General features: G+C 42.8%; 2 protein-coding genes across 2 annotated transcripts; one reads left to right on the top strand and one right to left on the bottom strand.

Annotated features, from left to right (window-relative positions):
* Positions 1–237: 237 nt before the first annotated feature.
* LOC132454258 (probable E3 ubiquitin-protein ligase HERC3) lies at positions 238–15483 on the bottom strand. Its single transcript, XM_060047513.1, has 24 exons — positions 15038–15483; positions 14565–14679; positions 14394–14470; positions 14061–14285; positions 9611–9702; positions 9319–9449; positions 8748–8875; positions 8383–8453; positions 8191–8297; positions 6420–6479; positions 6225–6330; positions 5904–6096; positions 5657–5811; positions 5268–5342; positions 4914–5024; positions 4725–4814; positions 4366–4470; positions 3954–4094; positions 3257–3423; positions 2926–2992; positions 2784–2845; positions 2350–2533; positions 1324–1423; positions 238–1170 (listed from the first exon to the last, which is right to left on the bottom strand). Exons 1-24 carry the CDS (start codon positions 15252–15254, stop codon positions 962–964), a joined length of 2988 nt encoding a protein of 995 aa, XP_059903496.1. The 5' UTR covers positions 15255–15483; the 3' UTR covers positions 238–961.
* Positions 15484–15592: 109 nt separating this feature from the next.
* Positions 15593–25323, top strand: ppm1kb (protein phosphatase, Mg2+/Mn2+ dependent 1Kb). The gene is made up of 7 exons (XM_060047515.1): positions 15593–15770; positions 17201–17728; positions 17989–18089; positions 20798–20963; positions 21410–21554; positions 21675–21809; positions 22655–25323. Exons 1-7 carry the CDS (start codon positions 15739–15741, stop codon positions 22784–22786), a joined length of 1239 nt encoding a protein of 412 aa, XP_059903498.1. The 5' UTR covers positions 15593–15738; the 3' UTR covers positions 22787–25323.
* Positions 25324–26057: the final 734 nt, after the last annotated feature.

Raw genomic sequence — 26057 nt, forward strand, 5'->3', positions numbered from 1 at the left:
TAAATGAGAGGCCAAACCGTGTGAAAATATCTGCGTTTTCCCTTCGTGTAAACGGGGCCTGAGCCACATGGATGATCGCTGCAAGAGATCCCCAGAAACGCTCCCTGTGATTTGTTGAACTCTCCATAGTCGAGATAAACGACTTGCTTGTGCTGAAAAACAACCCTGGTGTCCATGCGCTCTGTGGATTTGCTACATATATATAGAATATATTGTCTGTTCTTAATGCAGGCCATGATGATTCCTTTATAACTTTATTAGTTTGCACAGTTGGTGGTTTCGCCTCAAGAGAAGGTTTAGCTTCACGGCTGTTGGCTCCCGTTATCAATCTTATAATTTGTAGCACAGATGAGGCAGACTACAGGCACAGTGTAGGTATGAAGCAGGTTGCAGGGTTAGCTTTGCTTACATAATCATGCAACTGCACTTTTTGGGTCGTGAATAACTATATTGAATTGAGTAACATCTATTGCACCTTTGAGGAAGATTATGAAAATAAAAGTTTTTCAGTTACAAAATTATCTAAATTGCTGAAACATGATGCTATTAATTACCTATAAATTAAATAAATACATAAAAAAAACTAAATGGTGTACAATTAAGAATTTGGATGACTGTAAGCTTTGTTCTCTTCTGGAACAAAGCCAATTAGCTTTAGGCAAAAAAGCTAAATGGCTTGTTGAATCCGAGTTCTCATTTGCTCCCTTGAATACTGTCTATCTCTTAATGATAGGATCATTGTTGCTGGTTGTTAGAATAGCACATATCTATCAGCTTCTCTAGTGCAATTAACTCATGGCCAGCTTTCGACTTTGTCCCAATTTCAACAGACATTGTGTGGTCAAACAGCCAAAAGTGAAATTTAAATGATTGGAATTAAAATCAAGAAAAGTGGCAGCAAATTTGCCCAGTGATATGCCACCGTATGTCGCAGTCTCGATTAGGTTAAACTATTTCACTGTCATCCAAAAGTATCACAACACTCGACCGCATGAAGGAGTTTCTGACGAAGCGTTTGGATGTTGCTGTAGTTTGGGAGATTCAAAGTCCAATAGCAGGTCACAGCCTCTGGATAGTACAGCTCAGGCTCTTGGTAACACGACAAGTTGATCTTTATCATGATTGTTGAACTGCGAAGTTTGGGATTTCTGTCCGTTCCAGATATGAATACTTTAGGAGGGGAAAAGGACGTTTCACATGTTAATGTCTATTGGTTGTTTTATACGGTATACGGTTTTAAGCAATACAACATGCAATAATAACCACTCAAATAGCAATAATAATGTATACAAGTTATGATATGTTATGTTGTGTTTTATTTACTTAGGAAGTCCTTCTTTTGCTCCACGGAGAACTCTGCGAAGACGATCCAAAAGTTTTTGATAACTTCATCGTTGGATGTGCAGCCTCCATATTTTGCATTCTGTAAAAAGGAAAAATACAAAAACATTTTTCTTACACGCAAACATGTATATAGAGATATTTCTGCATCAATATCGATATATTTATTTATATTTAGCTAGATAGATTAGATTAGAGCCAGACGGATATTGGATTTTAGGGGCAGAGTGAGATTCCTAAATCAGGGAGCCAAAAATCGGTTGACGCCGTTTCCGTGCGCGAAGGACTCTGGGAGGGGTACTCCCGATCTGCTTAAACCTTTCGGGGCCCTCCTGGTTCCTTTGTGGTTGGGGAAACTTATCGGGGTTCGGGGGGTTGGGGTTGGTCGTTGTTGGAGTGTTGTTGTGTTTTGTTTTGTTGTCATGTTGTGTACATTGTTGTTGCCACCGTTAATGTGAGTGTTATGTTAATTTTTTAGGTGCCATGTGTTTCGTGAAAAACTGTGGGTGTTAATGAAGGCAGTCCGTAGTCGTGCGGTGTATGGGGCGCACTAAACCCTTGATCCCGTCTCTTCCTTCCTGTGCTGCTCGCCACTATATATATATATATATATATATATATATATATATATATATATATATATATATATATATATATATATATATATATATATATGCGCAAAGGTTTTGAGCAGTGCTGGAAGTTATAATGGGGTTGTGTGGTGGCGCCGGTGAGAACGCTCTTATGGAAAACGTCCCACTTAAGTTCCAATGAAGACACATTGCTCTGATCATGCCACTCAAAAGTGTGCAAATCTTCAGTGAAATTGCACCACAACACTGGCTCACTCACTGTGGACGACGAAATGCCAGAATAAATCAATAATAATAATAATCTAGTATATTTTTGATAGAAGGAGGAGCGCCTGCTCCTATATATTAGTCAGGCTCTAATAGATAAATCCTGAGGTGTCTGGTGTATTTGAAGGGTTAGGGATGGATGTCTGACCTGTCTCAGATCGTCCCAGTTGAAGACCTCTTCTCCTTTGAGGAGCGTCATGAGTTGATCAGGGAGGAACATTCTCCACTCGGGTGAAGGGCAGCCTCTAGAGAAGCCTCTCTCGAACTCCCTGAACTGATGCTCCACCGAGCGGCTGAACACCATGTCCACTTGGAGGTCCACATATTTCTGCCTGGGTTAGAGACACGTGTGTCTTTGAATGCATGCTGTGCATGCATACATACACACACACACAGGTACACTTGCAAATATAAACATGTATACGTGTGTCTACATTGACCCCCACACACACACACACACACACACACACACACACACACACACACACACACACACACACACACACACACACACACACACACACACACACACACACACACACACACACACACACACACACACACACACACACACACACACACCTGTTGTCTTTGGTCACTTGAATTAACTCTCCATTAGGTAGAAGATCCAAATCTTCTGCATCCTACAGAAGTAAAGTTGGTGTAACATTAGAGTGAGGTCTCCCTTTAAAAGTGCTTTTAAATAGTGTTCATAGGCTCTTACCCCTCCGAAATCCAACTGTAGGTCCTCAACAGTCTTCTCTTCATAGTCCAGCAGATCCTTTAAACTCCTGTTGGTACGACAGTGGGATGACACTTAAAGCCAAGTCAACATTAGGATGAAACGGTGTTAAATAAAATGGATAGTTTAATATAGTAGTATAGTAGTAGTATAATAAAGTGGTAGTATAGCATACTATTACATAGCATAGCAAAGCATATGTAATAGTTTAGTAATGTGTAGCAAATCATAGCATCTAATAGTATAGCATAGCAAAGGACATGTATAGCATATCATAGCATGTCATGTAATGTATAGCGTAGTTTAGAAGTACTGTGCAACGGTTGGCGACAGCTCCTTGAGGTCGTCCAGGGTTGGCTTCAAGCCCAGGAGCTTCTTGAAGAGAGCCAAGGGGAAGGGGATGTTCATCAGGCACTGGTTATACAGAGCCATGCCACAGAGCGTGCCCAGTAGGAAGAACTCATCAGTCAGCTGGGCGACCTGGAGGGGGCAGTATAGAAGCAGTATATAATAATGATGGGTGGATGACTGATGCACGATGAGTGGACGGATGGAAGGAAGCGTGGATTGACCCCTCTTCGTGAAGATCCACGTAGGGATTTTGGACGGGACGTGGGTCTGTCCAGAGCGCCCTGCATTTAAACTTCCGCGTAATGTCCACGTGCACTCAAGAGGACAGTGTAGCGTTTCCGAACCCAAATCAACATAAACCCTCTACCAAGTGCGGAAACAATGGACAGCATGGAAACCTGCTCGATTTTTTTTTTTTAACGCCTTCCATGCACCAATTTGCTCAGCCCTGGGAGGACTGCACGTCTTCGAATAGCCCATCGGCCCTAAAAAGGGGCAGTCTATGGGGGACGGTCTCTGTATCGCGGCGCAGCCCTTTGCTGATCTTCACTCACGAGCTTGACGGAAGCTTGTGTTTGAGCTTTACCTATACCAAAACATGTATTCCACACAGTCTAATTGTGATAATATAACATAAAATGCCACTTGTTTATACTTGCATTCTTGCTGAACCAGGCCACTCCGTCATCATTCTTTTCTAGTATTTGTAGTTCTGCCTTCTGAAGTTCTTTTGCAAGGAGGTGAAAGAACTCCATTATGACACCTCCAAGATGCATATCATATTCCTCATTAAACTTCACCTGTAAACATAAGAGGTTTGCAGGGAAAATAACTTGAGTAATGTCTTACAATTTAAATATTGTGAATTCATCAGATACCTGGATTATAAACACTAGAGAATCGTGTATAGTGCGGTAAGTCCATTGAATAAATACACAATAAAAAAAAAACGGCACTATGCAACAATCATCAAATGTAATTGGAAAAAGTACAAGTTGAAATGTACAACACATTTAGATTTAACCCAGTGTTTCTAATTGTTATGTCTTGGGAAATGCTTTGCTGACCCACCGCAAGTTTTAATCTTGGGTCATGGGAAGACGTCCTCAGCGATTGAAAAGTGTCCTGCTGCACCGTGGCCCGGTTGATGGTGAATTCAATGAATCCTGGCTGTAACTGCAGTAGTAGAGGGACAGTCGGGTAGAAGTATGGTATCGTAAAGTATAGCCTAGCATATAGCATAGCATAGCATAGTATATCAACTAAGTGCATGGCATGGCATTGTATGATATGGTATTGCATCGCATAGCTTAGCATAATGTATGTAGCTTTATTAAACTTTTATTGTCAGTGTGGCTTCTAAGGACCGCAGAAATTAACAGTTTTGTAGTAGCTCATGAAAACATCCTTTTTAATAAATATAACCTTACCGTGGCACTATTCAGATGATACTTCCACAGCTTCAGCTTGCATTCTATGGGTAGAATGCAAGGGTACTTCATCAGAGGCAACAGGATACTCTATATATAGAATAAAAATATAGAGGTATTATCTCAGAAGCATAGGGAACCATATTTCAGCAAACCTAATTCACATGAGTTAGTGTCTCAACAGCATACCAGATAATAATCTCGCTTGATCAGTGTCCTTTGTTCTTCATCATTAAGTTCAGGAAGGAACCATGGATAATACTGCTGGATTGAGTTACAACTGAGTGACAGTTGTTCAAACTAAGGAGTAGAGAAAAAAAATAGTTAGACATAAACAACCAGTAGTTATATATTATTATTATTATTATATGAATATTATTATTATATTGATTTCTAAAATAAATGACCAAAGATTTGTATTGTACTTAAGGTCGTTATAATGTGCCACAAATATCATGTCATTGATATGTTAAACATATGATAGAGAGAAATTAGGGAATTTCTGAAAAGAGGTCCTTTATGATTGTTTTGTTAAATACTCACCATCTCGATGGTATTTTTGACTGTCGTCACATGGAAAACACTTTCTGCAAGGCGCCATGAACCGTTACTGCTGGCCTGCAGTCAGGACATTAATTTTCAGTTATTCAGCACCACGCTTTCACACAAAATGACTTGAAGTGATTTCAGATACATGTCAACAGGGGAAACATCACATTTGGCTATTTGTTAATTAAGGAGAGCACTGCTCCACATGCACATTTTGAAAAAGATTCAGCAGAATACTTCGGCATTTCACATTGTTGATGGAACCCAGAACCTCTTGGACCATAGGCGTAGAACACCACTCGCTACTACTCAGTCCGTCCCTAATCCTTTATCACAAATCTCTATTTACACTAAGCATCCACAACCTGCCAGTAAACACTCACAGAATGAAGCCTTTGCAAAACCCGGGCTGTCTTCATAAAGAAGTCGGCTTGCTTTTTGTAATCCACATCTAATGATGAAAGGAGCTTCCTGGATGCTTTACAGAACGTCTTCACTGCAGATCGGAAGAAGCGATGTGTCCAGGACCATAGTCGAACTGCATCAATCACACAAACACAGCGTAAAATGTACAGCTTTGGGTAACACATTGTAGTGCATTTTAAATGATCGGTTCTTTGGGTCTATTACCGAGGACTTCCAGTCTGTCTTGGTGCAGAGAGAGGAAGGCATCAGCCACCCTCACGGAGAGCATTTCACCAAAGTTGTCTCTGAGGAGCACTTGCAGCAGCTCCACGAGCAGGTAGTAAACCCTCAGGCCTTCCAACCCGACCGGCTGCCCACTCAACGAGGGCAGGAGACAGTCTCGGACGACGGTCTCCACCTATAGCATCGTTCAGGACAAAGTCATTTACAGCGTCGTCAGTGTTTGACTCTGAACACGGGATGATACATTTTAAGAACTGAAAACAGTTGGGGAGAGTTTTGTATTTTCACTCAATGTTGCCTTACCTCCTGTAGCACTTCAGTGTTTTTTGCTAGCTTGGCAAAAGCTGTTTTGACAAGAACCAAGTCCAAGCCAGAGCACCTGGGTGAGGTCTGGTAGTGCTTGTCAGCGCTATTTTGATCAAGTAAAATAGAAAATTATTATTGGAAGAGCAACTTGAAATGATAATACATTATTTAAAAGATTATAAAATGCGTTACCTTCTGTCAAGAAAGCTGGCGTTCAAGGAAGATGTGGATGAGAATATATCCTTGATCTGTCTAGAAACAAATGTATTCAAGTGAATATACAGGTCCTTCTCAAAAAATTAGCATATTGTGATAAAGTTCATTCTTTTCCATAATGTAATGATAAAAATTAAACTTTCATATATTTTAGATTCATTGCACACCAACTGAAATATTTCAGGTCTTTTATTGTTTTAATACTGATGATTTTGGCATACAGCTCATGAAAACCCAAAATTCCTATCTCAAAAAATTAGCATATCATGAAAAGGTTCTCTAAACGAGCTATTAACCTAATCATCTGAATCAACGAATTAACTCTAAACACCTGCAAAAGATTCCTGAGGCTTTTAAAAACTCCCAGCCTGGTTCATTACTCAAAACCGCAATCATGGGTAAGACTGCCGACCTGACTGCTGTCCAGAAGGCCATCATTGACACCCTCAAGCAAGAGGGTAAGACATAGAAAGAAATTTCTGAACGAATAGGCTGTTCCCAGAGTGCCCAATCAAGGCACCTCAGTGGGAAGTCTGTGGGAAAGAAAAAGTGTGGCAGAAAACGCTGCACGACGAGAAGAGGTGACCGGACCCTGAGGAAGATTGTGGAGAAGGGCCGATTCCAGACCTTGGGGGACCTGCGGAAGCAGTGGACTGAGTCTGGAGTAGAAACATCCAGAGCCACCGTGCACAGGCGTGTGCAGGAAATGGGCTACAGGTGCCGCATTCCCCAGGTCAAGCCACTTTTGAACCAGAAACAGCGGCAGAAGCGCCTGACCTGGGCTACAGAGAAGCAGCACTGGACTGTTGCTCAGTGGTCCAAAGTACTTTTTTCGGATGAAAGCAAATTTTGCATGTCATTCGGAAATCAAAGTGCCAGAGTCTGGAGGAAGACTGGGGAGAAGGAAATGCCTGAAGTCCAGTGTCAAGTACCCACAGTCAGTGATGGTCTGGGGTGCCATGTCAGCTGCTGGTGTTGGTCCACTGTGTTTTATCAAGGGCAGGGTCAATGCAGCTAGCTACCAGGAGATTTTGGAGCACTTCATGCTTCCATCTGCTGAAAAGCTTTATGGAGATGAAGATTTCATTTTTCAGCACGACCTGGCACCTGCTCACAGTGCCAAAACCACTGGTAAATGGTTTACTGACCATGGTATTACTGTGCTCAATTGGCCTGCCAACTCTCCTGACCTGAACCCCATAGAGAATCTGTGGGATATTGTGAAGAGAAAGTTGAGAGACGCAAGACCCAACACTCTGGATGAGCTTAAGGCCGCTATCGAAGCATCCTGGGCCTCCATAAGACCTCAGCAGTGCCACAGGCTGATTGCCTCCATGCCACGCCGCATTGAAGCAGTCATTTCTGCAAAAGGATTCCCGACCAAGTATTGAGTGCATAACTGAACATAATTATTTGAAGGTTGACTTTTTTTGTATTAAAAACACTTTTCTTTTATTGGTCGGATGAAATATGCCAATTTTTTGAGATAGGAATTTTGGGTTTTCATGAGCTGTATGCCAAAATCATCAGTATTAAAACAATAAAAGACCTGAAATATTTCAGTTGGTGTGCAATGAATCTAAAATATATGAAAGTTTAATTTTTATCATTACATTATGGAAAAGAATGAACTTTATCACAATATGCTAATTTTTTGAGAAGGACCTGTATTACTCTAAACCAGTTTACATTTAATGTCCTTATTAAACATCAATTACATACAGTGATTCTCAGATTTAGAGCTTACTTTCTAATTTTACGCCATGATTTCGCATCCCGACAGTTTGAGAGCCAGAAGTCGATGGTGTCCATATCCAGAGCTGTAATAATCCCAGGAAGATCCTTCTCAGGCTCCTGTTAGACAACCCCAAGATAACTAAAAAAACCTTTTGAATGTCTTGCATCCAAACAAATTAATGCAAAATACAAAGACTCCTACCTGACTGAGAGAACAAAGGGCCAAAGATTGGTTTCCTCCAGCAAATATTCGCTCAACATTCTTCTGGTCATCTTTTTCATGCAAAAAAAAAAGCCAACATAAATGTATATATATATATAGGAATATATTATATATCCTTTATATAATATATATTATATATATATATTCTGTATATATACCGAATTTTAAAGCTGAATGAAAAGATTATGTAAGGATTATGCAGCATTGTTCTTGACTGAGCCCCTACCAATAAGTAGGCGGGAAACTTTCAGGATTCAAAAAACTAAACGACTATGTTCTATCCGCTACAGCTGGCTGTGCAACGGTGTGGCAAACTAGCATAGCCCGCTATAAACAATTCCTACCATGAGGCAGCAGAACAGGCAGAGGCACCAAACAGTCTGTGGTGAGCCTGTTTCCATGCTGGCCTTCTTCTCCACGACCAAATGAATAGATCTTCTTTGTTGGGCCTACTAATGCCATGGTGTGGTTGCTGAAGAAAATAAAATAGCAAATAGAAGAAGATTTAAAGAAGCTAGTGACATTTCTGTAATAGCCTGCCGAATTAAATGGGTAGTGATTATAATAAATACATTGGTGATGTGTAAGCAAATCATCAATCAAAAATATGAGTACATTTTAAAAAAAGACGTTCAATTCATGCATAGATTCGGTTGAATAGTAGATTAAAAGAAGCCAGTGATTATTTAAATAATAACAATTCATATATACATAGATTCAGTAGAATAGTCTGTAATCTTAGTCTGCCAGGCAAAAGGTACTGGGTTCGATCCCCAACGTCCACAACCTCAGCCCTGGGCATCCTTGAGCTAGATGGCCCCCTCTACCTGCTCCTTAATGACTTAAGTCGCTGTAGGTCACTTTTGATTGAAGCGTCTCCTAGTGAACAGTAGTGAAAAGATGAAGACAGAGTACCTGCCACAGGAGACCTGGGTGACCGCTGCGCCCCAGAGTTCAGCCACCACACGAGGGGTCAGCTCATTCAGCAGAGAGTTGTGTCCCAGCTGCCCACAGCCACCGCTGCCAAAGGTCAACACCACGCCTCCCTAAAGGAACACACAAGGGAATCCGTCTGATTAGTCTGTGAGCCGACTCACAGACTAACAGGAGGATTTCTTTTTTTATTGAGTTCACTGAATAGGACATGGCTTAATGCAATTATTATGGATGGAAACTACATTACTAAAATAAGAATATGTAGTAAAACCTTTGTCAGAACAGCAGTGTGTCTTTCACCACAAGAAACAGAAACGGTCTTCTTAAGGTTGAGGCACTCAACTGTCACTGGAGTAGATCTGTCTGAAAACACGAATTGAAATACAATTTCATTCACACATTCAAAAGAATAGGAAAAATACAGGTTTAGTTCACATAATCTCCAGGATAACAGCATGCGACCAGATAAAGACTATGGTTTTTGTCCTTGAGTAATATCTATATAATATTAATATAATGTTACGTATTTTAAGAATCTAAGCTACCCACACATAGACCCAATGAAGCAGGACCAAACATATAAGCCGTAAATACTATACATAGCCACAAGGGGAGCAAGACCTTATTGGAGGCTGCTCCAGCCACAGATAGCAGCGCTTTTATATATACGAAGAAGCCGAAGCCAGTACGGCACCCCGGCCACGCCCACTAGGCCACGCCCACTTAACGGTCTCTTACCTGTGCACCCAGTGTGAAGAGACCAGAGATTTTCAACGACACACGCGAAGGGTCACGGGCCTCTGCCCGTGGCCCATAGGGCCAGAGACTTTCAGCGACACCCGCGGACAGCCACGGGCCTCTGCCCGTGGCTGAAAGTAGCCAGAGTTATTATCTCTCACACGTGTTAGATTCAATTCCCTCCGTATAGCTTCACTTACCATGCCGAAACATGCCGACGACTTTATAATAAATGAAGTGAGTTAAAGCAACCCGGGATTGGACAACTTTCTTCGAGAATACTCAACAGATGGTGACCCCCGACGTTTGGAAGAAAGTCCAGAGAATCCCGGCGGGCGCGACGCTGAAACAACTTCAACAGGCCCGCACGTCTGAGGTAAGTAGAACTCTTTGTCTTAAAGATTTAATCTGAAATAGGATTGGTTATAAGAACAGTTAGGTGTAAGTTTGTTTTTGCCACCGTCCGGTCGTGCTGCTCCAGAGGCCTAGACCTCGATTTAAAAAGCATAACAACACGTGTAGATCAACGGTTGCAAGAACACTGAAGGCCCAACATCCCCCTTTCTTCACACTTGAGTTGTTTTTAGTACTCGTCGTTAACGATCATTCTTGGTACTGGTTGAGAGGTGAAGCCCTCCACTATCGGTCTCTGTATAGATCGGGCCAAAATATATGTTAACGAGAGTTATCTTTCACTTCTCCGCTGAGGCCAACTACAAATAACCAATGTTAGGGAAATCTGTTTGTTTTGTTGCGCGTTTCTGGATTTTTTTTTTTTATATATATCGGCATATCAGATTTTTTAATCACAAAATATTCGTATCGGTATCGGCCTTAAAAATCCTATATCGGTCGGGCTCTAATTTGTTTCAACCGATAACTCCTGAATTTTTCAGTTTTTGTTTTGTTTATAGAATATCACCATATATTTAATACCCAGATGTGCATAATTGTTGTAAGTTTGGATGACTCTTTATTCTACCTAGTTTAGACGGTTTTGATTGACCTAGCTCAAGGTTCACCAGGCGTCAGACGTAGGATTGTGGCACTTCCTGGGAGCCCCCGAGCCACACGTCAACTGCACCAGGTGTCAAGACGTAGGATTGTGGCACTCCTTGGGAGCCTCCGAGCCACGCGTTAATCGACTAATCGTTCCTGCAGTGTTCTGAGGTGGTAACGGTGGAGCTCAATGGGAGGCTCCGGGAGAGTTAACAATCGCGGGCTCACACGGGGAGTGGTGGCGGTGGAGCTCATGGGTTGGCCCCGGGAGAGTTGTCATTCGCGGGCTCACACGGGGAGAAATGGGTAGGTCAGTAAGTCAGAAGGTTGAATTAATGTATCGATTTGATGTTGACCAACAAAAAAACTAGATAATTATAATAATAAATACTGTTCATGTAATGGTATAGTTAGGTCTGGGACCTGCGTAGCTAAAAAAACTGTTTTGGAAATAGTAATGAACGTGTCCGGGACATGTGTAGCTATAAAATAAGTAACGATAAAACAGGGTTTTACTTTACTTCACTTTGCTAAGACATATTCACGTTTGATGTGGTATGCAGAAAGTGGCACAATAGGATGTTGTGCAGAGAATAAGGCGTATTCACGTTTGATGTGGTATGCGATGTACATAGGAGTGAATCAAAGTGTGGACAACATCAAATGCGAGCAATAGGTAGAATAAATGAAGATTAGGTCATCCAATATACATAGCTAGTGTAGGCCAATCGGGTAGTATGATGAAGGTAACTGTTATTATGAGATACGGTTAACACAGAAGTTATATTGAACATGCAAATTTTAACATTGTTATTTCCTTTTACATCTTTTTGGTTATAGCAACTTGGTTGCACTACGGCGTGGTTAGCTTTGGTTGTCATTCAACCAAACCAGCTTGTCATTCAAGCTTTGGTTGTCATGGCTGAAGCAATGCGCAAGGAGGGATGTAGTGTGAAATTAAATCAAAGTAGATACTGTAAAACAATTAAAATTAGAATTCATGGAAATATGTTTTTGAACAACTAACTGCTGTACATGAGTTTGTATTTCTGCAATAGAAACAAAAGTTCCAGAACCAGATGCAGACACACCTGGAGCCTACAAACTACCACCGCCGAGCAAGGACCAACAGTCACATGAGGAGATCAAATAACAGCAGGATTTGAATCGCTCCGGATGGGTTGGTGGCCAGGGCGCTGGTATGATTACAATGCCTCAGATTAGAATTGGCAGAGAACTCCGGCATTAATGACCCTTTCACAGGATGGATGGAGAATATGTTTGGGAAGTGGAAAGGCATGATGCAGTAAGTGCCCGTCGCGGGAATAAATGCAGAGACCGTGTTAATTGTCACCGGCTGCCGTTGTATTCCCTGCGCACGAGGGCTACTGCATCTGCTGATCACCACAGCAGTGGGCGCTACAGAAGCGCCAAGTGCCATTCAGGCTTACATGGGGATCAGATATGATCCGATGAAAGTGAACGATACATTACCTGAGGGGCCCGACCCTATCCAGCTGTAATATCTAGAATAGTCAACACCTATACTATTCTAGTAGAAGCGCCTGTATCTGAGATAATCAATATCCTGGATTTACTTGAATAATTAATTATTGAACCACCAAGACGAGTTGTGTTTGTTATTATATAGTATTGTTTGGTTGCGAGTGCAACCCGTTATTTCTGAATCGCTGCATTGATAATGGTACTGTTGATCTTCTTTGAGACGGTTGTTTTACAGGCCACCTGTTGCTGACACGACGACGACGGAGAACCTGTTTGGAGGCGCCCATGATGTAGGAGTAACCTCTCTGAGCTGAACCCTTGACAAGGAGGGACGAGTCTTGGGTTCATGAATTACAGGCCCCGACGGCGACAGAAAAAACAATGACTACGATAATAACATCGCCCAAAACCACCCACATGAACCGGCGCACCAATACACGAAGATCACCTGAACCCCCCAAATCCATGCTAGCCTATCAATCATTTTGAAATTTTAAAATTGTATTATGACCACCAATTTTTACTTTACTTTTGCACATGTTGAAAATTGTATGACCTTGTAGCACATGACCAAAAGTATTAGCTCAGGATTTCTATGGATAGTTTTGTTTGTGTGCTGTTTGGCCATGTGATTGTATGATAACAAGATTTATGTTCATTGTTGTATTGTTAAATAATGACCTGTATTTCCAATGAGACCCACAAGGTGAATGCCGTCTCAGTATTATGAGCGCGTAGTGGTTTTTCTCTATTCGAGAGTCGTTCCCACTCCGGTTGATGGTGTTGATGATTGATCCTACTTTGGATATGTTTTCGGTGTGGTATCTATGATGACCAAGGAGGGATTGTTACGTATTTTAAGAATCTAAGCTACCCACACATAGACCCAATGAAGCAGGACCAAACATATAAGCCGTAAATACTATACATAGCCACAAGGGGAGCAAGACCTTATTGGAGGCTGCTCCAGCCACAGATAGCAGCGCTTTTATATATACGAAGAAGCCGAAGCCAGTACGGCACCCCGGCCACGCCCACTAGGCCACGCCCACTTGACGGTCTCTACCTGAGGACAAGGGGTGGAGATGGCCAGAGATCAATAGGTAGACGACAGAGAGCCACCCGGGCCTAAGCCCGGGGGGCTTGAAGTAGATCACGGTATTTTCCTCTCACACGTGTAGATACAATTCCCTCCGTATAGCTTCAGTTACCATGCCGAAACATGTCTACTTTATAATAAATGAAGTGAGTTCAAAGCAACCCGGGATTGGACAACTTTCTTCAAGAATATGCAACAATAAAAACTATGTCATGTCCCCGTAATGGGATTAAAGGAGAACGATTCAATTGAGCAGATCATCACCTGATCGGCTCTCAGGAAGCAAGCAACTCATAGGTCCTATCATCAGCCTTCTCATGACTAATGAGTTTATTTAGTCAGAATCTCCTGACTGAAGAGAACATTCCTGGCCTTATACCTGTCATGTCTCCAAGACCCAGTTGCCCGGCGTCATTCTGCCCCCAGCCAAATACGGTTCCAGAGACAGACAAGGCCAGAGTGTGGGCTCCCCCAGCGGTGACCTGGACTAGGGGTACCCCTGACAGGGCTGCCACTGGTGTAGGGGACGGGACGACAGAGGTCTCTGGGAGGGTGAGACCCAGTTGCCCCCGAGTGTTGCTGCCCCAAGACAATGCTTGTCCATCTGAAAGCAATATGTATAGGCCACATTATAATGACACATGGTTTTGGTTGTATTCTTAACTAAACTTGGTTAAATCTATCGAGCTGGTCAGTCAGACCTATAGCCTACCTTCAGTTAAAACTATGGAATGTTGTTCTCCACATGCGACCTGAATGATCCTTTTCTTAATGCAGTTTTGGAGTGATCTGAATCACAGTGAAACAAGGAAACACATATGTTTAATATCTTTAAAACGACGAACCTTTCCCAACAAAGACAATATGACGACGAAGACCTCACCTTGGAATGGCGGGTGCACTGAGGTCCACAAAGACGACAGAGCCATCCCTGGACAGCAGGAGAAGACCAGAGTCTCCTGAACTGGAAGCTACGACGTGTTTGCACTTGATGCTCTCTAGAAAAGAGGACCAGGGACATGTCCAGCATAACGGGTGCGTTTAACTAGACTACAACATTTTTTTTTTATTGTGAGTTTTTTTGTTCTCCTAGTCATTTGTGGACCGATCATCGAATGCAATGGACCTATTTCTTATATTCCGAATCATACTTGTTGTTTGTCATTTTGTTAATTGTGTAGTGTATAGCGGATACAGCCTTCATTCTCTGTTTTTCAAATTTATTGTTTTAAGGCCGGTGTTACCCTGCATTGTACTGTGCCCCTCCGGTTCCAACCCAATGAGTCTAGTACGCCACTGTTCAAGATAAAACAACAATATATTATATATAGACCACTTGGTGCTAAATTTACTCACTGGTTTTCCCGAATCTCCCATTTCCATCGTGGTTCCTTTGCCGACGAAGAAAATATGCCCTTCCATCACTTTTGGTAAACGTTACCGTTGAATTATTCGCAGAGAAACTTGTTATTATTGGTTTGGTCGTTGGTACGAACTGAATGCCATTCTCTGACTCTCGGTTTTCCGCCAAATCATTCGGCTTTGCTAAATGAATTTCTCCCCATGAAAACATTCTGGCTTATTCGATGTGTCCACTGTCATAGCGAAGCTTATATTGGGTTTCCCTTTGCTTACATGCCCAGGTAAGCTCAACACCTGAGCCAGAATCGAAACTGAAACTTAGTATTGATCATTTTCGTTTCTCCTGAATTGAATCTACACCCAAGAAAACGCCCTACGACGCACCCGCATGTTGCCCTTCCTTAATGCCATGAACAGAAATGTAGTTTAGTTAGTTTGTGTGCGCGTGTGTGCGCGTGTGTGCGTGTGCGCGCGCGCGTGTTTATGTGTTTTTAGTTTGCACTTGACACCCATCAGGTGCATGCCACACAGAGCTATACAATCGGTATGACCAATCATCGGACAGTGGGCGGGGCGTAGTTATTCCAGTCGTTGTGATTCGCGCCGTCGAGAAGCGAGACCTTGTTTGATAACATTGGACCACGGCGGTGTTATCTACATTGGCGGACGTGCCATTAATCTGAGTTCAACGGTATATGCTGGGGAATTCCGTCCGTAACCCTACAAGGTAGGAGTTTTATTGGCAGCAAAAGATCGAAATGTCTTATGAATTCGGTTCACACCCACTGTGTATTGCTAACATAGCAACTGGGTCAACCCCCGGTAAAACATTACGTTGACGTACATTGAAATGGCCTTGCCCTCTTGAATTTTGTTTTTAAATTCATGATAGTGAGATATCTATGCTTTGCGTCTAATATAAATCGAATAAAGATCCTATTCGTTTCAGCTAAAGCATTGAACTACTGAACCCGTATGTTCGCTAGCCTTCGTTAGCTTGTTAAACGCCTGTGGGCTGACGCAAGATGAGTTGCATCATGTGTGCGTTATTTACCCTTTAAGATCGGTAAGGTTCATAGTTAAGGTCAACGGGTGCAAGTGCAATAACTGGATACGGTTAATGCACGCATCTCGCTGTATGGCCGTGTTTTGTATTTCTACATGGTCACCGTCGAGTTGTGATATGGGGTGTGGGCTTGTGTGGCACATTCGCCTGGAATGCCCAGGGTGGCAAATGGATATCTCGAGGTGGCAACAATGCGTTGTTAATGTATTCACAGCGCACACATTTATTTAATGCATTAATATTCTACTGATAATAGGCTCAAGAAGACATTAATTGGCTACATGCATACACCGTACTGTTGATGGTCAGTATCCTATTTTTAGTCTGGAAGGCAAACATTGACATGAAAAATGAATAAGGCCTTTTTCTGAGCTCATTTACAAAGTTAAAGTTATTAATTAGTCAAATGCTCTAAGTAAACCTCAGAACCAAAATGAATAATTTAAACCTGGACTTCTATCTTTCTCTGAATGAACTCAAAATGACTTATCGGAATTATAATAGCATACATTACAGCATGCTGTGTATATTAGGGTTGGGCGATTGTCTCTATTTTCATATTGTCCAATCATGGTTATAATAGACGGCAAATATACAAGCAAAGCAGTTCAGAGATAGGTTGAAGAACGAACATTTTATTTAAAATATAAATAATATTTTTGTGTTTTTTGTGCATAAATTGAGAGAGGTAGGAATGCTGCTTCAAAATTGTAAACACAGTATAACAAGTTCAGTGAGGAATGGACAAATGTTACAATGTAACATGACCTAAACCCCTACCCCGACCTAAACTACCCTGAACTCCAACCAACCTCAACTCCACCTAACCTCTCAATTGTTGTATACCTGTTGACTACAAACCTATTATGGCCCCAATTCTATCATCTAAAGGGGATATTGTACTAAAACAATTATTAGCTTCTTTACTGAATTTACAAAAAAATTCCCTCTCTGTTTTCCTTGGAAAATGTGTAAGAAGGTAGCCAGCCTATCCTCCCACAAGGAAGCCATTCCAACACAATAATGTTTGTGAACACAGCATCGTTATCGAAGAGTGTATTTTAATAATCTCCTCATGATTGTGTTTCCAGTGTAACCCGGCAGATCCTTCTCCCACAGAGCGTGCTCCAGTCCTCGGCGGTCCCTGTGATGTCAGCAGCCTCTCTTGTGCACCTCGCGCGGTGCCGCGGGCCCCGGACGGGCTGCAGGGGCCTGCTACGACACGCCGCTTCTCCTCCGTTCGCCGCCCTCCGGGCCGCCCAGCTGCAGGCAGCCGCCTCCCGCAGACCCCTGCACACCTCCGGCCGGCGCCCCAGCAACACCCGCTTCGACCCGGACAGCAGTGGCAGCCCCACCACCTGGGACTCCTTCGGCATCTGGGACAACCGCATCGACGCGCCCATCGAGCTGCCCTCCAGCATCCGCTACGGCAAGATCATCCCCAAGGTCAGCCTGTCCAAGGTGGGCACGGCCTCCCTCATCGGCCAGCGCAAGGAGAACGAGGACCGCTTCCAGCTCTCCCAGATGACCAACAACATCATTTACTTTGCCGTGTTTGACGGCCACGGCGGGCCGGAGGCGGCCGACTTCTGTGACAAATACATGGAGAAGTACATCAAGTACGGAGGCTGGGGGAAAACCGCTGGGAAAATCTGTTTGCCTTAGAAGAATACATGCCATTGTGTGGTTACACCACCTGATGAAATGCATTGGAAATCCTCTCTGAATAGTTGTGTGTGTTGCATGTATTGTCTATAATGTAGTGTAGTATCCGTTCCATAATAAACTCTTTATACTTGTACTAGGCACATGTGCTGATCCGCCTTGGAGCATTCATAACGACAGGCTGATGGGATGGTGGTGTTGTCTGTCTCTGTAGGGACCTGGTGGTGCAGGAGAACAACCTGGAGTTGGTTCTGACCAGAGCCTTCCTGGAAGTAGACAAGGCTCTGCAGAAGCATTTGCATCACTCTCCAAGTGGTAGGTCACGTCACACTTCAACGTAACACATACGTATCCAAAACACAGTTTGATTAAAATCATCCAACGTTTTTTCTAAAGATAATGACAGTCTTGTCCTTTTGAAACTGGGACGCTAGGATTTGAATCTTCATAGTATCTCAGGTATAATGCTATAAACATGTGACTTATTCGACTAATGCCCTGTGTTTACTAAACCAGCCTTGAGTACACAAAGGCATCATTTTTATTATGAATCTGTATTGTACTAAAGCACCGATGCCTTGGGCTGCACTAATTGCGTTAAAAAGCGGCATTGAAATGTAGATTACGTTCATGCTTCATGCGTAAACCTTGCCTTAATCAGTGTAATAGGCTCCCAACACAAGCATCAAGGCCTCGTCAATTGGTTCCCTCTATCTTCCCCCTCATAGCGCTAATGATCTCAACTGCAATATTTTCTGATTAAGGTATGTCTTGACCTAGTATGCCTTTGTGTACGTATAGCGGTCCGTTCTCATGGCGACCAAGTAGGCCATGCTGTGTGAAATGTCCCAATATGCCTGTGTGTGTATGTGTGTGTGTGTGTATGCATGTCATCTATGGCAGCTGCTGAACCAGCTAAGGGCTGGAGGCCCTTGGCACCAATGTGGATGGCCAGAGGCTAGATAGAAGGAGAGTCCAGCTGGTTCTATATCCTGGAATACCGGAAGGTTCTTCATCTTTCTCTCGCTCCTCTGTCTTTATCTCTCGCTCTCTCTCAAAGTCTATGCTCAGCCGCTTGCCATACAGTGTTAGATCCTGTGTAACGTCACGGTAGTCACTTGTCCTGATTGAAAAACGGTTGTTATTTCTCAAATCTACGTTTATTTTCTGGGACAGATGGCTGCTCTCGATGAATGGCCCAACAATAATCAGAGATGGAAAGGCCTATCCCCTGTTCCTGAAAGCGCGATTATATATGACGAAACAGGTCCCTGATGCTGCTTTTCTTAAGGGGAAATAAAGAAGCCCAAATCACTGCAAACCCTGCACTGCGCTGCATTCAGCACTGACCTGGATGACTGCATTAGGAGTAACTCAGTAGACACGTCACTCCTCACTCCTCAATCGATTTGGGTTTTGTGTGCACATTTCATCCCTCCCACCCGCATATTTGAATATACAGTGAAAAACAGAAATACATTATTGTTGAAAATCACGTGTTGTAAAATAAAATGTTCTGGTAGTTATAAAAACAGCAGCAAAACTAATCCCAACTACCAGACACATACATAATTTATTTGCGTATTTACATAACCCAATGATACATTTGAACATATGATCACGTCTGCTGAACAAAAACCCAACATTAATTATATCTCTGTTGTTAATGAAGGCCTTTGGGTTTCATATTAATAAGTTGTTTGCTAATTCATGATGATTCCTTTATAACATTATTAATTCATGGTTCTTGGTTTCCCCTCAAGAGAAGGTTTAGCCTCACAGGTTTTGGCTAGTGGACACTATTGCTACGGCGTCTGCAGTATAGTTTGTAACACAGTTGAGTTAGACTACAGAAAACAGTGTAGATGACGCAGCCTGCAGGGTTACCCGTGTAAATGAATCAACACAATCATGCGATCGGCATGTTTTGGGCGTTGCATGTATTACTACATTTCATTCAGTAACCTCTATTTCACCTTTCAAGGAAGAATATACATTTTCAATTTTGTCTCGTGCAACAGCAACTAAAATGCATGTATACACATCTGCTATTCATTGTTCCTTTGAGCCCAATGAATACAAAAATAAATGGTGTAAAATTAACAAATTGTGTGTATTTTACGATTGTTCTGTTCTTGAACAGAGGCATTTGGCTTAAGGGGTGGGATCAACTTATAATTATGTGTCCGTAATAACATGTTGTATCTTGGATCACATTTGCTCCGTTGCCTTGGAAACGGTATTTCATAACGATAGGATCATTGTTGCTGGTTGTAAGCTTACCAGAGATGTACCGACTTCTCTCTGCCAAATTTTTTCCTTGCCCCCATTTCAACAGACATTGTGTGGTCCACCACTCACAATTGGAGCTGAAATTATTGCAATTAAAATGCAAGAAAAGGGGCTAATTATTGATGTTTGTTCGAAAAGTATGTTAAATCAGACAAAGTGCATGGATCTGCTAATGGTACTGCAATAGCAGTAAAATTGTTATATTTCTTTGTATACATTCAACTTCATACGCTAGGATACAAAACACTTTAACAAGCCCACGTTTGGACTAATAAAAGTAAAGCCATTTTGTCCCTTTTAACTAACAATGTAACCCCCTGGCAATAGACTTCTGCACACCCTGACTATAAAGTATACATGGGCTGTCACACTAATAACCCATAATCAGCAATAATCCATGTATTCAGCTGTAAAGAAAACCAACTTGCTCCTGCCCTCAACTTGTACCATGACCTTTTGACCTGCATGACCGACATGTGTCTTGCGTGTGTTGGTGTGTGTTAGTTCAAATGTTGAGTTTCCTACGTAAAAACAAAAACTGTGTTATTATTATTTGGCTTGTACGTAGTCTTTCACTTTCTTTATGTATGTGCATGTATTTTCGTACGTGGTAAAAGTGTGTGTGTGTGTGTCTGTGTGTGTGTGTGTGTGTGTGCGCGCTCGTGTGCATGTGTCAGTGTGAGCGGCTCGACCGGAGTGAATAAACAACAGTGCGTCCATGTCTCCGGCAGCGTCCGGGGCCAACGCGGGCTCCACGGCCACCGTGGCCCTGCTGCGCGACGGCATAGAGCTGGTGGTGGCCAGCGTTGGGGACAGCCGCGCCATGCTGTGCCGCAAGGGCAAGGCCCTCAAGCTCACCGACGACCACCACCCCGACAGGAAGGACGAGAAGGAGAGGTACGTTTGCCGTCTGGGGTTATGCTCCGGCTCCTAAGTGGGTGGGGCCTCGGTGAAGAGGACGACAAGATTGCTTTGGACACCCAGCCAATGTCCTATGTCCACAGCCAACCTGCAGTTCTAACTGCTTACCTGCTCCTTGATCACCTGTATCTGAAGTGGATGAAGACATCTGCTAAATTGACTGTCTGCCTGTTCTGCACCTATTGCACTGCTAGCTGTTCCTGGAAGGAGGGATACCTCCGCTGTGTTTCCTCTCAATGTTACTTCCCTTTTGGGTTCGGGGAATATTTTCCCCTTCTTTCTTTTTTTAAAGAGGATTGTCGTGTAATGTTACTCGTGAAAGCCCTTCGAAACTCGCGCCGGGATTTATAGGGCTGCACAGATGTATTGGTTGGCCCTGCTTCAGCGGGAGGTCATGTGTCTTTCTCTCTGTGCTCTACTAGGATAAAGCAGAGTGGAGGGTTTGTGACGTGGAACAGCCTGGGGCAGCCCAACGTCAACGGCAGGCTGGCCATGACGCGCAGCATCGGGGACTTCGACCTCAAGAACATGGGCGTCATCGCTCAGCCCGAAACTCGGAGAATCAAGGTGAGGGGCTCTAAATGGTCGGGGATACAATTATGGGATACAGTGAATGGCCATGGCCTTTCATTGGAATGATTGGTTATGATAAATATCTGACTTGGGTTTGTTCCTGGACTTCTTCAGCTTCACCACGTCCACGATGCCTTCCTGGCGCTGACAACGGATGGAATTAACTTCAGCATGAACAGCCAGGAGATCTGTGACGTCATCAACCAGTGCCACAATCCCAAAGAGGCCGCCTATAGGATCTCCGACCAGGTAGGACACCTTGCTTCTCTCCTCAGACTCCTACCTTCAGGTACCTTAGTGTCCTCAGGACCAGGTAGGCCTCCTCTCCTCAGACTCCTACCTTCAGGTACCTTAGTGTCCTCAGGACCAGGTAGGCCTACTCTCCTCAGACTCCTACCTTCAGGTACCTTAGTGTCCTCAGGACCAGGTAGGCCTCCTCTCCTCAGACTCCTACCTTCAGGTACCTTAGTGTCCTCAGGACCAGGTAGGCCTCCTCTCCTCAGACTCCTACCTTCAGGTACCTTAGTGTCCTCAGGCCCAGGTAGGCCTCCTCTCCTCAGACTCCTACCTTCAGGTACCTTAGTGTCCTCAGGACCAGGTAGGCCTCCTCTCCTCAGACTCCTACCTTCAGGTACCTTAGTGTCCTCAGGCCCAGGTAGGCCTCCTCTCCTCAGACTCCTACCTTCAGGTACCTTAGTGTCCTCAGGCCCAGGTAGGCCTCCTCTCCACAGACTCCTACCTTCAGGTACCTTAGTGTCCTCAGGCCCAGGTAGGCCTCCTCTCCACAGACTCCTACCTTCAGGTACCTTAGTGTCCTCAGGACCAGGTAGGCCTCCTCTCCTCAGGCTCCTACCTCCGGTTACAGTAGATGATTGCAGAATGAAACAATTCACTGGGAAGTCACTTTGATTAATTGTGTCTGCTTATGACCGAATTGGAATCTCTATGAGTTATTTACAGCTGACCTCAGGATGAAAATGTATCACTTAATATTATTATTAGTCGTATGACTTAGTGAGACACTGTGTGTTAAGCTCATTTAGAAGCAAATTTATTCATCCCACCATCGCGTTTCCTTTCTCTGTCCCCGCCAGTCTCTGCAGTACGGCTCGGAGGACAACAGCACCATCATCGTGGTGCCGTTCGGCGCTTGGGGGAAGCAGAAGGGCTCCGACGCCAGCTTCTCCATCAGCCGCAGCTTCGCGTCCAGCGGCCGCTGGGCCTAGACCCCAGACAGCCTGTTCTGAGTGCCCAGACCCCCACCCTGAGTCCCCACGCCCTGCCCAGTCCACACGGAGCAGCCGTGTGGATGGTAAACACAGTGCAATATTTCTCCCCCCCCCCCCCCCCCCACACACACACACACACACATATACTGTATATAACGGAGAGCGATGCGAGAGAGAGGGTGTGCAGGAAGCACAGATGTTGCCTTAGGAATACAGCATGCTTCTGACATGGACCATGGTACTAATAATAATCATTATTATTAGCCTTGGTGTTAAACGAGAGGTGCACTAACTTAAAGACGTCCGATTCATTACTTTTATTTTGGTGGAGACCACGAATAGTGGAGAGGTCTGTTCGAATGGGGAGCAGGTCATTCACGTCACTGGACAATTGCGCTGCCCTGATTCATTGTTGGCTATTAAATATTTGGACAATATAGGGACAAAGGCATGCCACCAAAAAAGTCTGTGTCTTTGTTCCACAATATTGCACTTTATATATTTTTTTAAATGGTAGCGTGGGTATGGTTCTCAAGGACACCTTCTAAAAAACAATATGTTTATTTTACCACTTTCTGAAAGTGTACGGTCCATCACTTTGGGACCTGTTGTCAGTATTTGGGCCAGAGGCTTCTAGAAATGGACTCGGTACTGATGCGTAGCTAGGTGAAATGCTGTGGAGCTTTCTAACCTATCTCCAGTAAACTCAACTTGAAGTTATTCCACCTGATTTGTTGGAATTCAGTTCGAAGTGGGTTACAATGAGTCTACTTTTTGTTTTAATACCATACCAAAAAGTTTTAGAAGCGACTATCTTGTCTTTCTCGTGGCTCTACTGAAGCTCAGATGTTACTTTGCCCTGTTAGTGAATCAAGCTCTCGAAACAGTTTGCAGAAGGGTTGTAAAAATCCAGATTCTGTTGTATGAAATTACAACATATGTCATTTTTTCCACCAGTAATACCATTTGCGGCAAGTTTTGCTCGGGTACAAAAATGTACATTTTTGTGTATTTTTGTAAATATATTTATGTACATTTTATATAAGGCTGTTTATAATATTGTGAATCTATAAGGCCTCTTGGAATTTCCCATCACAAAATTTGCACTGGTAGTTAAATGGGAATACAGGTGTTCTAATGGGAGGTGTAATGGTTTAAATGATTAGATCATCGAAGGCACTAATGTCCACCACACATTATGATGCAGAAACTGACCTCAACCGCGCTGGTCTTCTGTGGGACGGACGTTCTTATCAGGGGCTTCGTCTTCACACGTCCTCGTCGGTACTTGTAGAGTTGTGGGAAGTCATAATACACTTTCAATAATATTACATTTGATTCATTTTGACCTTACCAAGACACACTTTATGACCTAAAATGCAAATGTGAGGGCAAAAATAACAATCAAATATCAATAGTTAAAAAGTCCCATTTTAAAAAGCATACAAATTAAATGGTGGTAATCTGTGGTTTATCACACGCAGTCTCAGCAGGTGAACACACGTTAGAAAAGGATGATGATTAAATCATCGGGATTGCAATATATCAGTTGTAGTTGTCTCTGCAAGAATCAGTTTCCCATTCTTGCAGAGAAACAATTTTCAATTGAGGTATTGCTAAATAGTCCTATTTGGGCCTATTTAGCATAATAAAAAGCAGAAGTATACATTTTGGAGGAAGAAATTTCATAAAACTAGGGAGCGTGAAGTGAGACCAACGGTTACCCATTCTGATGGTTAACCGTTGGGAGCTAACCTTACTGCTCAATTTCTCTGCCAAAGCAGCCTGGGGAATCAAACTGAACCGTCACAGCCCTTACTGTTAGGCTTGCGTGCATACGAAAGGCCAACATCGTCATTATGCATGTATATCCACACATGTACAAATCAGCAATTTGCCCTGTCCGCTTTCCCATCTTTCACGTTGGCACCGCAAGCACACCTCAAAACATAACAATCTATGTTCTTTCAATATACTTGCATAGCCAAGAGCCATATCTGACTCATGAATGTTTGACAATGACTCAAATCTGTATCAATGAGAAATGTGAACAAAAGGGAGAGGATGGGGTCTTTCATGTTCTTAAGGCAACCCTTTTTGATTGAAGGAGGATCAATTTGTCAAATATACTATGTATCTTCGGTCTACGTTCACTATGTATTTAGTGTTTTAATGTTCTTCCTATTTAAAGTTTTGCAGTGATTTTTGTAGTTTAGTATTTTTTATTTTATTGTGTTTGTGTGTCATCCTTAAACGTATCCATAAACTTTATGTACATATAATATTCCTCATTCCAATATCGACAAAAAACAATAATATGGACCCCTGTCAGTCCTTCACACAGTTAACTAATATTATTTATGTATAGTTCTAAATACTGCTGGGAAATTATTGAAGCTATGTGGACCTACCCTTTATCCTTCCTGACTGTACAACAGTTCTCTAGATACTGACATTGTTTGCTGGCTTAATTAATTCTGATACTTATTGAGCCTTGTCATACATTGAAAACTAAACAATAAAAATCTGAAAATGTACACATTTTCTTGCAGTTATTTACGTGTGGTGGATCCGTTCACCTCCAGAATGATCTAATGTTGTCCACAAGATGGCGCGACACTTGTTCTAATGGAATGGTTTATTTATGAAGGGATAGACTTACCAGTCTGGCGAATTGCAAAAGGCAATTAGTCTGGAACCTCCATTCATTTTCGATTTACTGCTGGCGTCACCAACGTGGGCAGACCAAAATGCCTCTGTACCTTCTTTCTCTGGTCCATGCTCTGTACGCAATTGGATAGGACTACAACCAATCAAAGCAACGAAACGGGTGACGCAGCACTGAGCGACAAAATCATCATTCTTCTGAACAAAATCTTTAAATTCAGTCTTCTCTCTTCTGTTCTTATTTTAGTGGGGGAAAAAGTGAATACTGGCAGATACGTCTTGTTCCCATGCTATATACTTGGGTAAATTGTCCAATATATAAATAAATAAATAGTAAACTACAAATAAATACAAATGCTTTCTCACAATATCAACCCTATAGGCCTAAAATCCACACAGGAATGAGTGGTGGATTATTCTCTAATTAGGGCTTTTTGTTTAGGCCTTGCTCTTTAAGTGGACTAATCAATTAAAATAAATCTGTTTACTCGTGGGCCATATGTGTTTGGCGGCATATTTAACGCTAATCTTGCTTTCCTTGAAACAAATTACAATAGTGAAAATTTCTATGAGTTAAGCAATGCCAATGTTTGTGGGTTTA

The sequence above is a fragment of the Gadus macrocephalus genome, chromosome 3 (genome assembly GCF_031168955.1).
Source record: "Gadus macrocephalus chromosome 3, ASM3116895v1".
Lineage (NCBI taxonomy): Eukaryota > Metazoa > Chordata > Actinopteri > Gadiformes > Gadidae > Gadus > Gadus macrocephalus.

What these genes read in the sequence shown, in the direction of transcription:
- ppm1kb (XM_060047515.1), top strand. Translation starts at nt 15,739, where the DNA reads ATGCTGGGGAATTCCGTCCGTAACCCTACAAG. An exon ending in TACATGGAGAAGTACATCAA is followed by an intron (nt 17,729 to 17,988) that starts GTACGGAGGCTG and finishes CTGTCTCTGTAG; the next exon opens with GGACCTGGTGGTGCAGGAGA. An exon ending in AGGAAGGACGAGAAGGAGAG is followed by an intron (nt 20,964 to 21,409) that starts GTACGTTTGCCG and finishes GTGCTCTACTAG; the next exon opens with GATAAAGCAGAGTGGAGGGT.
- LOC132454258 (XM_060047513.1), bottom strand. Translation starts at nt 15,254, where the DNA reads ATGTTTTCATGGGGAGAAATTCATTTAGCAAAGCCGAATGATTTGGCG. An exon ending in GGGTCTTGGAGACATGACAG is followed by an intron (nt 9,703 to 14,060) that starts GTATAAGGCCAG and finishes TCGTGTTTTCAG; the next exon opens with ACAGATCTACTCCAGTGACA. An exon ending in TGGCCTGGTTCAGCAAGAAT is followed by an intron (nt 3,424 to 3,953) that starts GCAAGTATAAAC and finishes TGCCCCCTCCAG; the next exon opens with GTCGCCCAGCTGACTGATGA.